At 42.5% G+C, this 17,666-nt stretch overlaps 1 protein-coding gene across 6 annotated transcripts in view; it reads right to left on the bottom strand.

Annotated features, from left to right (window-relative positions):
* Nucleotides 1-17,666, bottom strand: part of FLNB (filamin B) — a 390,880-nt gene that overhangs the window by 71,647 nt on the left and 301,567 nt on the right. For all 6 annotated transcript variants that reach the window (XM_075321342.1, XM_075321343.1, XM_075321337.1 and 3 more), the window contains exons 16-22: nt 16,417-16,577; nt 14,838-14,928; nt 14,538-14,707; nt 3,817-3,934; nt 3,448-3,710; nt 2,762-3,359; nt 2,488-2,661 (exon numbers count right to left, since the gene is read on the bottom strand). In XM_075321342.1, the coding sequence (XP_075177457.1) occupies nt 2,488-2,661; nt 2,762-3,359; nt 3,448-3,710; nt 3,817-3,934; nt 14,538-14,707; nt 14,838-14,928; nt 16,417-16,577 (1,575 nt within the window). The remainder of the gene's footprint in view (nt 1-2,487; nt 2,662-2,761; nt 3,360-3,447; nt 3,711-3,816; nt 3,935-14,537; nt 14,708-14,837; nt 14,929-16,416; nt 16,578-17,666) is intronic.

Below are 17,666 nucleotides of genomic sequence, written 5' to 3'. Positions count from 1 at the left end.
AAGATTTATATAGATTAACCAAAGGGTGGCCAAGGTGTCCTTTATGCCAGACGGTAATAAATGGATTGGCCTCCGGTGTGTGGCTCCACTTCCTAATCATTTTCCTGTTTTGGTTTCCTATTTCGTAGACTTATTACTTCACCAACCACAAAAGAGAAATGGGAGTAAGACACATTGTGGTTTGTGATTACGGCAGCACCAGTAAAACAAACAGAAACTGCTTTTTTATTCTGTTTCTATTGCCCTGGAGCAGCCGGTGAGTAATCCGATACGGCGAGTATATACATGACATCTTATCTCCATGATGTTCGTTGTCGCCGATGCTAGAAGCTGTGTAACTGCAAATCCATCTATGTCCCGGATCAAAACTGTGCACAGATACGAGGACGGCCCAGAGAAAAATAACAATGCGATATCGGACGCTAATCATGTTTTTCCATGATTGATCGCTGCTCAGGTCGCTGCTTTGATCTTGTGACATTCTAGATTATTTTGCGCTTTTCGGCCAGAAGCTATTGCTGGACTATCAGATGCCAGATTAAAGCACAGCATGTATGTGGATTACCTATGTATTTATGCTTTCTAGTTTCTCCCCAAAATGCATCTCACAAAATAGACATGGCCCCCGCCCCCCCGCAAACAATATCAGACGTATTCACATAAAAGGAAAAGAATAAAATAGATAGAACTCCTGGGCCCGGGTGCAAAAAGGCCACACCTAATAGTAGCGTAGAGCAGGTTATCAGCCGCAATAATGTCTCAAACGATCCCTTAAAATAAGCAATGCCCTTTTGGTAAGTATTAATGCCACGTTAAAAAGTAATGATATCCCAGGTGCCCCCTTCCAAAATAATAATGCTATTTTTATACCCCCTCCCCCCCAAAAAAAACCCCAGTTCATACACACTTAGTACAAATGTCAGAGGCTTCTTCTCGCCTACAGATTGTCACAAGGAGGTTTTTACAAACATCGCCAACTGTCATGGCGGCTTCAGGATCTGTGGAGACTCCAGATTCTGGCGCACTGTCTGCTAACTTCTCTAATGTCTGTGACCAGCACAGGCAGACCAAGGGCGTCAACCCACAAACTTGCTAACTTGCCTATGAACTACATGTGTTAATCTCTGCTGGGCTGCTTGTTAGTCTCCTTTGATCACATGCCAGTCACATTCACTCTCCTCCTATATATGTTGGCTGAATACTTCCTTTAATGCCAGCTATAGCTTCTCTATACTGGTCTGGTGAGGTGTTGTGATCCTGACTTTTTGGTGGTTGTAGTTCTTTGTTGCGGTGAGCGGTTGGGGTGTTAATCGTTGTTGTTTCTGCCTTACTTCTCTCCTGCTTTCTCTTTAGTCTCATACTGTTTGTTGCTGTGAGCAGTTGAGGCGTTAACCCTGGTTGTCCTTTTGTTTCTGCCTTACTTCTCTTGCTTTTCTCTTTAGTCTCATACTATTTGTTGCTGTGAGCAGTTGGGGCGTTAACCCTTATTGTCCTTTTGTTTCTGCCTTACTTCTCATGCTTTTCTCTTTAGTCTCATACTATTTGATGCTGTGAGCAGTTGGGGTGTTAACCCTTATTGTCCTTTTGTTTCTGCCTTTCTTCCCTTGCTTTTTTCTTTACTCTCTTACTGTTTGTTGCTGTGTGTTTGCAGCATGTCTGAGTTTTGTTTTTTCCCAGTCTGTCTTTATCTGTGATGCCATCACACTCCTGACCATTCCTTCCCTGGGATGGGTGGGGGGACAGTTTAGTTTTCGTCAGGAGACTAGTAAGCCACGGGACTCCGGCATGTCCACCATCAGGGGTAATCCAGAGGATAGGAATAGCCTAGGTTCCACTAGCATAAGAGGCAGCATAGGAGCCTCCTGTCCTTCGCTATCCTACAGTCACATTGTGACAGACAGAACGGGTCCGGTGGAGGTGGCGCAATGCAGGGATGTCATCATGTGTCCTGTGCCTCCTCTTTTTTATTCTGCGCCCCTAAAGATGTTGCAACCACCCCAGTGGCTTCCTCCCATGCTACTGTCTCACCATGAACTTATGCTAATATCTAAATAAAAGAAAGGTGTGTATTGATTTATTGAAATTATTTAGTTTTATTACCAATGATGACACTGCATCTCTACAAACACTTATGGGTTTGGCTTTGCCCGACTATGGCCAACTATGGCCCACCAGAAATACATAAATTTGGAAAATTTAGCTGAAATGTTTGATATTTTTTTCTCCTACATTTCTCTTTTTTTCCTCCCTTTTTTAGACATTGCACCCTTATAGCTATGACGCAGTGACCATATCGTGCCCTACATATGTTAATTCTAGGTGATTTTTTTTTTTTTTTTTTTTTAACAGCGCAACATTTATACTGTTTAACTGCAGTGCCCATTACAGCTACTGCACCTACAGCATTATTCTGCTCATGGTTGACCACAGTCATATTTTACTGCCTGATAGAGGAGTATAATGTTTGGTGCTTATCCCAGATTTTACCTTTTTCAAAAGGAGTGTACTCCACATCATACGTGCCATCGCCGTTATCTTTGACCAGGCAATCTGTGGAAGCTCCCGATGGGTTTGAGACCTTGGTTTTGATGTGATTTCCACCGGCTCGATTAAGAGATCGGGCGTCCACAGTAAAGTTGGTTGTAGCTTCCCTAAATACACCTATATAATGACATACAGAAGAATAGGACTTAAAATTTCCAAATTTGTGTAAACACCCATCCCAAAATGTTGCACCACAATATAAATAACATTGCCTTACCGTCACCTTCCACTCCAGGTCCAAACACTTTGATTTTACTGGTATCCACTGAAGGGTCAACTTTCAACCTAGCTGGAAACTTTGGCACTTGTTCACCTCCGTACTTCATAGACAATGTGTACATGCCGGCAAACATTGGAACATAGGTGATCGCATGGGTTTCGTCGCTGTTATCCTGGATGTAGACCTCGGCTTTGGAGCCAGAATCAGACACCGCTTCCATGGTGAGTACTCCAGGGCCTGCTTGTGAACAGTCCACGTGAATCAAGCCCGCCTCCCCTACTTTACCATGGTCCAAGCCAGGACCAGTGGCGATAACTTTAGTTGGATCGAAGGGCATTTCAATGTCGGCTTGAAACGGAGACCCTGGAATATGAGTCTCCTCAAAGAGAATGTTCACAAAGTACTCTCCTGGTGTGGTCGGCAGATAGGAAACGGAGCAGGTGCCATCACCGTTATCAGAACATTCAATTTTGGCTTCACAAGGTCCTTCAACAGTTAAGCCCAGACCTCCAGTTCCCGCTCCTTTAGTGTCAATCGTAAACTCGGCCGGCTTCCCAACAAGTCCTCCTTTCAAGCCTGGTCCAAAAGCTTTAACCTAGGGTTAAAAAATATATTTTTTTTCTACTAACATGGAACATACATGGAAAAAGTTACTAGAGACGAGTAAAAAAACTACACGGTACCTTTGTGGGATCGGGAGGCAAGGTAGCTTCCACGTTGTATGGACTTCCAGGCACTGGGTTTCCATCATAGTTCACCTCCACATTGTACACACCTTCCTCCTTGGGGATATACTTTACGGAGTTGCATTCTTTGCTGGTAACCGGCTCCACCACACAAGGAACGGATTTTCTGCTGGGACTAGTGATTTTTACATCTACTTTACCTTGGCCACCAGCACCTTTTGTGTCCACCGTGAACTCCTGGTCCTTGTCCACTTCAATTCCTATAGGAAGAAAAACAAGGCAGTATTAATCGGATCTGCAAATAATTTTAATACTTGAACCAAGTGCAAATAATAAATAATAATAAATAATGTAAGCTCTTCTTACTACTATCAAGTCCATTGATCTTTATCTTGCTCAGGTCCAATGGAGCAGCAACCCCAACGGTGAATGGGCTTTTTGGAATGGGGTCTCCTCCATAATTTACATCTACTTTCATCTTGCCCTAGAAAATAATTTGTTAATATATAATTTAGGTTATTTTGTGTTTTAATAATAAAATTTTGTAGCAAAAAATGATTGCTGCAAGTGATATGAGCGAATGGAAAACATCTCACAGGACCATTCATGGTCTCCACACAATGGCCGCTCAATCAGTGAGGGAGACCGATATTTACTGATCTGATATTATAAAAGTCATCAATATTAAAGTCCAGAAAATTCCTGAAGCAGCCTGACTTGAAATAACTAGGGAAGGTGGAAACTAGAAGAGTTGAACAGTCGATAAGTCTAATAGTCCGTTCGCACCACCATTTATCAAGAGAAACATTTTGAAGAGACATGAAAAAGGGATTGACCTTCAGAATGATGGGATCCCCAGTGATTTTGAGATTGATGTTCTGATCCCCGAAACAGACTTCTGCCCAAGCTTACTGTGCTCTGTTACTACAAGTTCTATAATGCATTGCAGTAGCCTATGATCCAGCACTTAGCTGGCCCCCTCTATTCTCCAACTTGCACTGCTGAAGATATTGGGAGATATCAAGTGTCAGAGCAGCCCAGGGTAGGTAATGGCCATTACAGATCTGCTACTGTGTTTTTTTTATGCAAATTTCAGGGCTTTTCGGCTGTCCACATCAGTGATTGGATTACCTAAATCCTTTGCTAGTGAGGTGCTGCGATCTGCATTTCAAAAGCAAAGGTGTTGTCCCCTGCTGAATGAAACTGTCAGCTCAGCTTGTGAGGCAGACTAATTGTGATTCATGCCAAAAATGTCTACACATTCACACCATCAGGAGCCCAGTGAGGACTTCCTTTCATTTGGTCAGATTTCTGTTCCGGAAAAGGAAGTATCAGAGGAGGAAGAAGAATATGAACAACAATCCAGTACTAGGTGATCCCTGTTGAGATGCGCTCATAGAAGCTTCACATCCAATACAAGCATATTACAAAAAGAGCTATGATATATGGCAAAGGGGTGAAAAAGTAATGGAAAACCCATTTAAAGACTGCATGATGGGTAGAATGTTCCCCATTATAACCCCACAGCTCGTATACGCATTAACGCACTCCCCACCGTTTAAAAATTACCAACGGGAAAAGACAGAGGTGTCCCCTGCCTCCCCTACTATATGTTATAGTGATGGATCACCTAACAAATACACTTAGCAATTTTCTGGATATTTGGTCTTTACGCAAATTTTTTACTTCTATATCTGACCAATCCGAACATTTCTTTTCCAGTCTTAAAAAGAGTTTGAAGACTTTGCCGTAGTTTCAGACATTAAACTATATGAGACACTTAACATCTCCCTTCCCGTCATAGCCATTAATCCGCCGCCCCTTTTTAATAGTAACCCAAAATGATTAAATACCTGGGCATCCAGGTTTCGGCAAACCCTACAGATCTGTTTTCCTTTACTTCAGAGACTTGAAATTGTGCGATCTCTTGCAATAAAAATAGACGAAACCTACCCGAAACCTCTACCTTTTCCAAAGAGTGTCAATTCATTGCTCCAAAAACGACTTCAAAAGTCTCCAAAAAAAGCACTAAAATTTGTTTTGTGATCACTTAAAACTGCAGATTAACTTTAAAGGGAACCTGTCAGCAGAATTTTCGCTATGAAACTAAAAGAATCCCCCTCTGCAGCTCCTGGGCTGCTTCTAGAAAGGTTCCTGTTGCTACTGGCCCCCCTTTCAGACCTAAATAACAACTTTATAAAATATTACCTTTTGCTATGGTAATGAGGTTTGCTGGCCCCGTGGGCGGGCTGTATTTCGTCAATTATCCCCCCTCCTGCCGCTGTTCGCCGTCCCCCAGTTTTCATTTACATAGATGAAGCCGCCACCCTCATCTTCCGCAGTGCTCCTGAAGTCTCACGCATGCGCAGTGGCACTATAGCGGCACTGAGCACTGTTTTCAAAACTCGAGCACCGGTGATGTTATTGCGTAGGCGCGAGATTATGGGCGGGTACTTGGATGACGCTGGTGATGACATTCACAGCGCCGCCCATAATCTCGTGCAATAACATCACCGGCGCTAGCGTTTTGAAAACTGTGCTCAGTCCCGTGATAGTGCCACTGCGCATGCGCGAGACTCCAGGAGCACTGCGGAAGATGAGAGCGGCGGCCTCATCTATGTAAATTAACACTGGGGGACGGTGAACAGTGGCAGGAGGGGGAATAACTGACGAAATACAGCCCGCCCCCGGGGCCAGCAAACCTCATTACCATAGCAAAAGGTAATATTTTATAAAGTTGTTATTTAGGTCTGAAAGGGGGGCCGGTAGCAACAGGAACCTTTCTAGAAGCAGCCCAGGAGCTGCAGAGGGGGATTCTTTTAGTTTCATAGCGAAAATTCTGGTGACAGGTTCCCTTTAATACCTGTCACACTAGGTACGTAGAAGTAACAAGTGAGCAGCAAAAGGTACACCTACGTCTAGGGAAAAGGAAGATGGTGACCCCTGACCAAACCTACTGCTGGTGCATGGGGTCCCTCACCACCCTAGATCGGCTCGGCTCATAAGTGCAGAACCTCATACCTGACCCTAGGTGTCCCTAGTGCTGGACCCTAAATAGGGAACTGGTGGGAAGAGCTCTTAGTCAACCCCACTAAATGCTAAAAGAAGACACAACGGGGAAAAAATATGAACTACTTATCCACATATGACACAGGCAGGAGTTCAGAAACAATACCACAAATCAGGACAAGCCACCTGCTTGCAACCAGAACTAGAATGAACTGAATAATGTCACCAGCACCAGTCTAAGGAAGGAAGGAGTATTTCAGCACCAAGAGAATGCTGATGATCAGCAGCTGGGTGGAAGGCGAGCTCCTGCAGGGTCCTAAAGTGGAAGAGGTGAATCCAGCAGGAAAGCTCCTATATCAATGAATACTAACAGCAGGGACAATAGAAGGTCAGGGACCATTCTGCACGGCAAAACGCTGTGACCTTCCATGGCCAGAAACAACATGACTGTGTCACCTGTCATATTACCCTTACTATGCCTAAATCATGAGGGGGCTGGGTTACCAACCATCCAGAAATTCCAGGAGAGTCTGTACAAATAAGGCACTTTGTCCCCCTGTACATAAACAATTTTTAAGGCGTCGGTGTTTTTTTTTAATTTTTTAAACTGAAGAACTTTATACAAATTATTTTGACTGTAATCCTCATTATACAGTGTACACTGAGCACAACTGATACCTTCATATCAGAATTATGGGCTCGGACTCTGATCACTTATAATAATAATGATTTATTATGCTTTTCCAATTTCTCCCTAAAAAAATATTGCCTCATTTTTGAATAATCTATCCAGAAAAGTAAAGTTGGGGGGAGCATGAATAACCAACATTGGTCATTATTATTAAGGAGTAATAGACGGGAGATATAACGAAACCAATTAATGGGTAAAAATAAAAAAAAAAAATATATATATATATATATATATATATATATATATATATATATATATATATATATATATATATATATATATATATATATATATATATATATATATATATATATATATAATAATAATAATAATAATAATAATATAAAAATAAATCGAAAAAGAGTCATATTGTATGCTACTAGAAATATTTGCAGATTTTTTTTATTTAATAGCCCTCAATAATATATTGTAAATAATTTGTTAACTTAGACTTCAGTGTAAATTCTATTTTTCAGCTACTTTTACCAGGAAGACTAAAAACGTATTAAAACCAGTTATTGCCGCGAGGATTTGTAGTTGAATCTTAAGAAGGGAATCTTGTTTCTGGTTTGAACAAACAAACATTTTAAGACCGGCCGTAAGGTTTATTTTCAGAATCCCATCGGCCGGGCTCGCAGACAGCGGCGGCCCACGAGCTGGATTTCTGAGCGTCCTCTTACAGATTGTTGGCAGCGGCACCGCGCACAGAGCTTGTTTTCTACGCTTTGGCGCACGTGCTACATGTTCTATGAATGTCCTCGCGGCTGCCAAGGAGCTGGAATATATACACAGCTCAAACAGCTCAATTGTAACTTGCCAGATACATTTTCCAGTCATCGCTCTCCAGCTAAAATGTGTTCTGCATAAAAGAAAAGAAAAAAGAACAAAAAGCAGCAGACACCTCTGTAAATGAGCAATAATTAAGAGGAACGCCGAACTGTAATAATAGATTGCTTCCATTGTCACGCCTTATTAAAAAAACCACAACATTCGCACAAGCATGGAGGGGTGGGGGATAAAGCAGATCTGTAAGGAGATTTCCTCAAACAAAAACTACATACTTTATATTGGAAATCTTTAATAAAGTATGCACTTTATAGATCTCTTAGACCTAATGAAGCTGATGTACTTACTTTAAACATCCATGTTAGAATGGCTTCTTATTAATGGTATTCAATTAGGAGTCCAGAAAAAGTGAGAGCTGATTGTATTCAGTCTCCGTCCATCCAACCCAACAGCTGCAGATTGTACTGAGCAGAATGAGGTCTCAGCAGGGAGGAGGTACACTGAGGAATTTACAATCAAAAGGTAGGTGGGCAGAAATTCAGCAGCAGCCAAGAAAAACAGACACTAAGGGGTACTTTGCAGGTTGCGACATCGCTACTGCAATGTCGTCTGGGTCAAATCGAAAGTCACGCACATCCGGCGCCAGTAACGTCGCAACGTGTAAAGCCTAGAAGCACAGATAAATGATTTGCGAAAATCGGTGATCTGTGTAGTGTCGGTCATTTCCATAATTTCGCTGCAGCGACAGGTATGATGTTATTCCTCGTAATTGCAGCAACACACATCGCTGTGTGTGACGCCGCAGGAGCGAGGAACATCTCCTTACCTGCCTCCACCGGCTGTGCGGAAGGAAGGAGGTGGGATGTTTACGTCCCGCTCATCTCCGCCCCTCCGCTTCTATTGGCCGCCTGCCGTGTGACGCCGCATGACACGCCCCCTTAGGAAGGAGGCGGGTCGCCGGCCAGAGCGACGTCACAGGGCAGGTTAGTGCGTGTGAAGCTGCCGTAGCGATAATGTTCACTACGGCAGCTATCACAAGATATCGCATGTGTGACGGGGGCGGGGACTATCGCGCTCGGCATCGCTAGCATTGGCTAGCGATGTTGCAGCGTGCAAAGTACCCCTAAGGCCTTGTGTGCACGCTACATTTTTTGCTGCATTTTTTTGAGTGCAGTTTTAGTCTATGAGATTTCAGGGTTTTTTGTCCACACGTTGCAGCTTTGTTTGGCTGCGTCTTTCTGGTGACCACAAAGATGCAGCATGTCAATTCTTTCTGTGTTTTTGAGCCCTTCCAGTCAATAGCTGTGCATTTTTAGCGGATTTTTTTTATGCACTTTCGAGTTTTAATCACAAAACTGCATGCAAATTCTTATAGCAAAGTCCATGACAATTCTGTAGTTTTGTGCACGTTGCATGTTTTTTTTTTTACCCCCTTTCAGATTTGCAGCAGAAAATACACTGCAGCATGTCAATTCTTTCAGCATTTATTTTTTTTAAGTATTTTTCCACCCTGTGAGAGAATACAATCCATTTTGCTCTTAAAGAAACCATCTTGTCTTATAACTGAATGATGTTATAGGGGCTCAGCTCACACTCATGGGTGGATAAGTGTCACATTTCCGTTAACACCCTACTGCTCTTATTGGTATATAGTTTGGAGAAGTTAATTCTTTGTTTGGGGTACTATATAAACTAGTCACATGATGTAATAAAGCAGAAACTTTCAGTGCATCACAAAGCGTGTGTGCTGTATTGATTTCCAGAGCGCTCATAAAGCAAATCTTATTAATTTGGAGTTCAAGAGGTATAGAAGGAGTGCATTTTGCTCACAAACCCAAACGCATAAAAAGCGCATCAAAAACAAGTAAAAACACAGCAAAACCGTGCATTTGTTTTCTGCAAGGAGATGCAGATTTAGTGCAGGAATTTCTGTAACCAAATACTCAGCATACCAACATAGCCTTAGGAGTCAGTAAGGCTGGATGGGTGGAGACTGAGTTTCAACATCATAAAAAGATTGTATAGTGATTATTGTATCAATTTATGAAGTTATATAGATAGTTTTTAATAAAGTGTGCAGCTTGTATTGTGAAATCTAGTGACCGGTCCTCTTTAGGGCCTGAATCCATTATCTTACAGACTTTTTGCAGTCTAAAAAGGTTGACGTTTGTTTTGCCCTCATTCATTCAAATGGGCTCATGGTTTATTGGTGCAAAGAATGTACCAAATTTCAATTTTAAATCTGAAAATCAACCCAATCGAACCTTCACTTCCTCCATGTATGACCAACACCGATCTACTGGACTCTAGCCAGAAGAGATGCAAGAAAAGTATCAAAAACGCCAAGAGCCTTCACGAGGGTCAACGATCGAGAAGCTTCTACAGCGGCTTTCACACTACGTTTTTTTAACGTGTCATGAACTTTTTTTAACGCAAAAACGGATCCAGTGCAAATGCGTTTTCATTTCAATGCATTTGCAATGGACTCGCGTCAACATGCGTTCACCTGCGATTGCGTGCGTTATAGTGAGGATCCAGCGACTTGCAGTTTTTTAACTTCTTTCCAAAAACGCTACTTGTAGCGTTTTTGGCTGCGTCCAAATATTGTTTTTCACTGGATCCTGACTATACTGCACGCAAACGCATGTGAACGCTGGCATGCTGATACAGGACCCTGCTTGCTCTACTGAGCATGCCCAGAAACCAGCCTGGCGTGATCAGTCTCTCACTCGCCCTCCCTCGCCCCTCCCGGTCTCGCCCCTCCCGGTCTCGCCCCTCCCGGTCTCGCCCTCTCCCCCGCCTGAGAGCTGCAGGCGCTCGTAACCAAGGTAAATATCGGGTAACCAAGCAAACCGCTTCACTTAGTTACCCGATGCTTACCTTGGTTACGTGCGCAGGGAGCAGGCAGCCCGGCTCCTAGCAGCTACGGACGCTCGTAACCAAGGTAAATATCGGGTATCCAAGCAAAGCACTTCGCTTAGTTACCCGATGTTTACCTTGGTTACCAGCGTCCGCAGCTTCCAGATGCCGGCTCCCAGTCTATCACGTTCAGTTCCCATCACTCTTAATCACATGACTTCAATGCCCGCCCATAAACTTCAAGTGGCAGGATCCTGCAAAATAACACATGCGCTTTTCTTTGTAAAAACAGGATCCACTTTTACAGCAAAAAAACGTTCATGACGCATGTTAAAAAAAATGTAGAGTGAAAGCCGCCTAAGATTCAAGATTTCATACATTGACCTGGGAGAATGGAAGTAGTTGGAATTTTTATGTATTTGTGTTAGGATTGCGTTAATCTGATATATTTGGAGGAGAAAGTCCCTTCATCTTGTTTCCCGAGATGATGGACCGCGTGCGACACACAAGGTCATCTTTGCGCGGTCAGTGACTCTTACTATACTGCCCCATGGGTTCCTCATTAAGATAAATCACATTACAAGCGTTACTGCTCTAGTTTGTAGAAGATGGAAAATACAGCCATAGATAAGGAAATGTATAGCATTAGTTTCAAAAAAAATATTTCTCTAAAAAAAAGAGAAAAAAAAAAAAAAAAAAAAAGACATTTGAAAATCAAAACAAATATTTAACCTAAAATAAAAATATTTCAAAACATTCCAAGCGCAAGTGAGGAAATCCGAACGGTTCCACAAACGTTACACAGTGCGACTATGAGCTATCTGGAGTAGAGGGACAAAAATCAGTCTCTAAAAAGGCAAAAAACGTTTGATGTCCCCGTATGAGATAATCCGTTTCATCTGAGTTTGATCACTTTGTCAGTTTTTAATCGCGAAAGTTTGATACAAGTTTTATCAGTTTTCCTCAAAAAATAAACAAAAATATTTCTCTATTTTCTATAGAAGTCCATAAAAAAAAAAGAAAAGAAAAAAGACTGCACTAATTTTATAATCAGACCCATAGATTTGTATTGTCAATTTTGATTCCACACAGATAAATCTGGTATCAGATAAGTGTCACGTGTGACTGAGTCATGTGGTCTCTGACCATAGAAGGTCACAGCGTTTGGCTGTGCAGAATGCTCCCAGACTTTCTATTGTTCCTGCGGCTAGTAGCTTTCCTGCTGGGTTTTCATCTTTTCCCCTTTAGGACTCAGCGGAGCTCAACTTCCCTCCAGCTGCTTATTATCAGTATTCCCCTTCTGCTTAAATACTCAGTTCTTCCCTGGACTGGTGCTGGTGATATTACTCCGTTCATTCTCGCTCTGGTTGCAAGCTGGTTGCTTGCCCTCAATTGTAGCATTGTTGCTGAACTCCTGTCCATGCCACCTGTGGAAAAGTAGTTCATGCATTTTCCCCCATGTGTTCTCCTTTAGTGTTTAGTGGGGTTGATGAAAAGCTCATCCCACCCATTGCCTTTTTAGGGACCAGCAATAGGGATACCTAGGGTCTGGTATCCAGCTCAGCGTATAGGTGCGGAACCCATCAAGGGTGGTGAAGCACTCCAAGGACCAGCGGTAGGTTTGGTCAGGGGTCACCATCTCCCCTTTCCCTAGATACAGGGGTCATCTTCCCTTACCTTTACCTGCTGAGCTCATCCCAACCATTCCCTATTTAGGGCCCAGCACTAGGGATACCTAGGGTCAGGTATCCAGTTCAGTGCATAAGTGCGGAACCTATCTAGGGTGGTGAGGGACCCCAGGAACCAGCAGTAGGTTTGATCAGGGGTCACCATCTCTCCTTTCCCTAGACGCAGGGGTCCCCCTTCCCTTATCTTTCACCGCTCTCTTGGTACTTCCCTGTACCTACCTGACAATAAGTCTTGGTCCACAAAAAGGGAGTCATGTGAACGGCCCATCACTATTAGGCCTCATTTGATTTTTGCGTAGGAGCACTGAGGTTCTCCTGAATAGCGCTCGTACGTATGATCGTCTTTGAGGCCACTCATGTGTCAGTGGTCAAAACTGACAATACAAGTCTTTGGGTCCGTGAAAAAAATTGGAGCGCACTCACATGACGTCCGAGTGAGGCCAGAGTTTCACAGACTGTCTAAATGGAGAAGGGGGAAAAACTTTTTTCCATACGAGAAAAACGGATGACCCTACATCCACACCGAGCCAACAAATAAAAATGGTCAGTTCTTCTTGCATGTGGAAAAATCAGATCTGAATGAGGCCTTATAGGCACAAGTGTTACCCGTGAAACCACACACGGCTCTCATGCACAAAATAAGGTGTGTGATACGTGAATGAGCTGTAATGAGTAGTCTTCATGGCCTAAATTCTGGTCGTATTGGGATTTGGTCCTTGCTTGAGACTCTACAGTATATAACACTGCATTGCCCTCTGCAGCAGCGGTAGTTGGGAAATCGAGTCCGGACATGAGAACATCGAATTGCCCGGGGCTAGAAAAGCAGGTTATCCAGCTGCTACACTCAACAGTAGAAGGGTTGGTCGTGCCAACTGTCACCGTTTATGCCAGCGCAAAATGTATCATCATTATCAGCAGCACATCCCCCCGTGCAAACAACATGGTGCTGTATGTGCACATTGATTGTGTAAACAGGTGCCAACTACCAGGTTGCTACCTATATTGTCCGTTGTGCCCGGCGCAGTTTTTCATCGGCACAGACCGCTCCTGTCGGTGATTCAGCTGCTTTGTCAAAAGAGTGGCATCTACGTTTCCGCCAAGTTGCTAGGTGTGACTGCTGACACCATGCTGATTAATATCCGGCTCCTTATTGCCAAAGTGAGGGAGATGGCTGTCAAAGTGATGTTGGTTGTCACTCCTAAATGGGGGAACCGGCTATCAATCAGCAGGACGTCGGCTGTCACTCCTAAATGGGGGAACCGGTTATAAGTAGGACGTCGGCTGTCACTCCTAAATGGGGGAACCAGTTATAAGTATGACATCAGCTGTCACTCCTAAATGGGGGAATCGGCTGTCAATTGGCATGACTTCAGCTGTCACTCCTAAATGGGGGAACCGGTTGTCAATTGGCATGACTTCAGCTGTCACTCCTAAATGGGGGAATCGGCTGTCAATTGGCATGACTTCAGCTGTCACTCCTAAATGGGGGAACCGGTTGTCAATCAGCAGGACGTCGGCAACCCCACCAAGTCAACAAAGCAGAGCGGAAAAGAAGACGCCTCTCTGGTGACATGAAGTCAGCAGATACTGTCGATTCGACGGCAGGAGCAGTCTGTGATCATTCAGTGCCGGCGAAGAATGGTGTCGGGTACAACAGGCAGATCGGTAGTGACTGCAATTAAAGACACTAGAATTCCTAATCAATGTTCATGTCTTGCACCAGATTTACGAGTAGACGCTAGAAAAGGACTCATGGATTAAAAAGTGGCAAAACATTCACAAAGATGTTGCAAATTCTGGTGCAAAATATTGGTCTAAAGTTAGCCGACCAAGAGGTGTCCTAAAAAAAGAGAAAAGTGTCCGACATGTCTCGCAAAATATGATGCTGTGTAGCAGCTTCTCAATTCTTGACCCAATTTTAGTCTACGTTTAAAGTCAGTAATAATAAATCTTCCTCATCGTTTCCAAAAAACTAAACCAGACAAATTAGAAAACTTAACTTTTAGAAAGCTAGGTGCTCCATACATTCACAGGACATTGCGCATGGTGAGTACCTGCTGGACTGGAGTGTATCGGACGGTGTGGGAGTAATCATAGTTATCGATAATTTCAAAATCCTTCACGGCATCTTCTGAGGTGGGACCATTGAACTTTACATCGACAGGAGCTTTTCCTGCCCCCTTGGTAAAGACGGTGAAGTGTGTGGGCTTCCCATTTTCAACACCTTAGGAAATAAAGAAGTTTGAAGAGGAGATAGATTGCTAAACATAATCCGATATTAACACATGCAATACTAGACCCAAAAGGGGGACTGGTTGTGTCAACGTCTGACCAATTAAATCCTATATACATACCAGATTTATTAAGCCCAGGACCTTCAGCCTTTACTTTGCTGGCATCATGTGAGGGGTCAACCTTAATTCTGAATGGACTAGAAGGGATTTCCTATGGGAAAAAAAAGCCATAACATTCATATCATTGTCGTCTCCACTGAAGAGCAAAATACGCAACAGTGGAAGATATTACCTTAGAAACAAAAAATGTTACAATAATGAAACAATAAATGTTCTTTAGTTATTCTCATCTGTAACCATCTATTGTATTTTGGGGAAACCGGGCAATATTCATCTTAATGGCTTAAGATAGTAGTAGTCCTCTTTTGTCCTGAACACGACTCAAGACTTGAGATAGTAGAGGTTGAGGTTAGTGTTGGTGTGAACCCATTTACCGGACCTGGTCAATCGGCAACATCAGTATTATCTGGCTGTTGAATGTGAGCCGTGAGAACCCTCTCAGACGTCCTGGTAGTGGGTTGGAAACGATGACCCAGGAAGTCTCTTCCAACTCCACCATTCTATGATCCACAGATCTTCTTTTGCTTATTTTATTAACCGACCAGCCTGGCGCGACATCATCAATGTAGCGTTATGCGTGTTGATCGGTTAATCAATAAAAAAGCCGTAGATGCCATCAGGTAGGAGGTGGTTCTAAGGGCTCGCATCTTCACCTCCAAAATCGAAGCTGTAGGAGTAAAGCATGGTCTGTGATCTGCAAAGTCTGAACCACACTTCCTTTGTCCTTCTTTGCATTGGTTAGTGTTGGTGTGAACCCATTTACCGGACCTGGTCAATCAGCAACGTCAGTATTATCTGGCTGCTGAATGTGAGCCGTGAGAACCCCCTCTGACGTCCTGGTAGGGGGTTGGAAACGATGACCCAGGAGGTCCCCTCCAACTCACCCCATTGGTATGGACCAATGTCAAAGAACTCTTTGTACATCAAAATGGTTATCTTAGGATTTGAAGGGAAAAAAAAGGTTCTTTACCAAAAAAAGCGCAACTTTGTTGGACCATGTCGTTCACTGCAGGCCATTGTCACCACTCAATCAAATTGGCCTAGGCTTCAAGACCAAAAATGAATGATGGACCAAATATCCTATTTTGGTATAATACAAGCTTTTTACCTTTTTCCAACCCTTAAAAAAAAAAAAAAAAATCCTTTAATTCAGGACAGCACAAATCCCAGGAGGCAGGCTGCCAATGCAACTAGAATTGTAGAATTGTTGCCTCGCTTATAAATTTTTGTATTTTTACTTAATATTAGTAACAGTTTTTATTGTCCTAGCGCTGTAAAAAAAAAAAAAAAAAAAAAAAAAAAAAAAGAAATGAGCCGACTCCAGGAATGATATGTCGTAAAGTCTCCAAAAAAGCGCCCACCCCCGCAGCAACTGTCGTATTGAACGCTAAAATTCAAAACCAGCCTTCAAATTTTGTAATGTGCCAAGATAAATTTTGCATTTCTTTCTAAGAAACGTTCAAAACACACAACAATATTGTTCTTGGCTTTTGAGGAACCTTAAGTATATTCTCAGCTCTAAATGGCATAAACGTGTGGAAGAACCTCTCGATATTCCACAGCCCCATGAATCACTCACCTCTCCGGCAAACAGGACTTTTATGGTGTAACGACCGGCGCCGGGGGGCATGTATTTAACTGTAAAGGTGTCGTTTGCATTAGGGATGATATCAAAATCAATGTCCTCTTCTTCTTCGCTTATCACACGGGCGTCACACTTAATTCCAACACTTACGTCACCTGGGAAAACAGTGTGGGGGGCAAATTCAGAAACTAAAAACTGTACTTTTCATGTTTATTACATTTCTATGTTACAAAATGGAAATCAATGTTATTAATGTGTGTTAAAGTTTTGCTTTATGGAGGTAAAATATAAAAAAATTATATTAATATACACACACACATACACACACACATACATACACACACACACACATACATACTCATACACACATACATACACACATACACATATACACATACATACACATATACACATACATACACATACACACACATACACATACACATACACACACATACACATACATACACATACACATACATACATATACACACACATGCATATATACACACACATGCATATATACACACACATGCATATATACACACACATGCATATATACACACATACATATATACACACATACATATATACACACATACATATATACACACATACATATATACACACACATACATACACACATACATACACATACATACACATACACATACATACACACACATACATATATCCTACTGCATGAAACAAAAAAAAAAAAAAAAAAGGCTGTTTTTTTGGCAACTTTCTACCTAGACTTACATTTTTGCATTTTTCGTATATTGAAACCTTCACTGACCTCTTTGAGACCTTCACTTTTCATTGCAATTTTGAAAAGCCGTCCCAAAGAGTTTTCAAGGTGAATGAATACACACATGGAAAAGTGATACTAATGCTCTATTGTAGAAGCGTCCAAGATGTAGATCTCCAGACGTTGCAAAACCACAGCACTGAGCATTAATGCCAAAAGCCATCACAGCACGTGCGGAGTTGTAGTTTGCACCAGTTGACCGGTAGCCGATTAGACATCATACTTATTGCGAAAATAGGGCATAAAAAAAAAAAAAATTGTATAATCTTTACATAAATAACTTGGTCAGATGTGAAAACCATATGTCACGTTTGGTACGAGGAAGTACCAAGCGAGCGGCAAAAGGTAGAAGGGGGAGATGGTGACCCCTGACCAAACCTACTACTGCTGGTCCCTGGGGTCCTTCTCCACCCTAGATCGGCTCGGCGGATAG

This window comes from Anomaloglossus baeobatrachus, chromosome 8, assembly GCF_048569485.1.
Source record: "Anomaloglossus baeobatrachus isolate aAnoBae1 chromosome 8, aAnoBae1.hap1, whole genome shotgun sequence".
Lineage (NCBI taxonomy): Eukaryota > Metazoa > Chordata > Amphibia > Anura > Aromobatidae > Anomaloglossus > Anomaloglossus baeobatrachus.
This window is presented reverse-complemented; position numbering and strand designations above follow the sequence as displayed.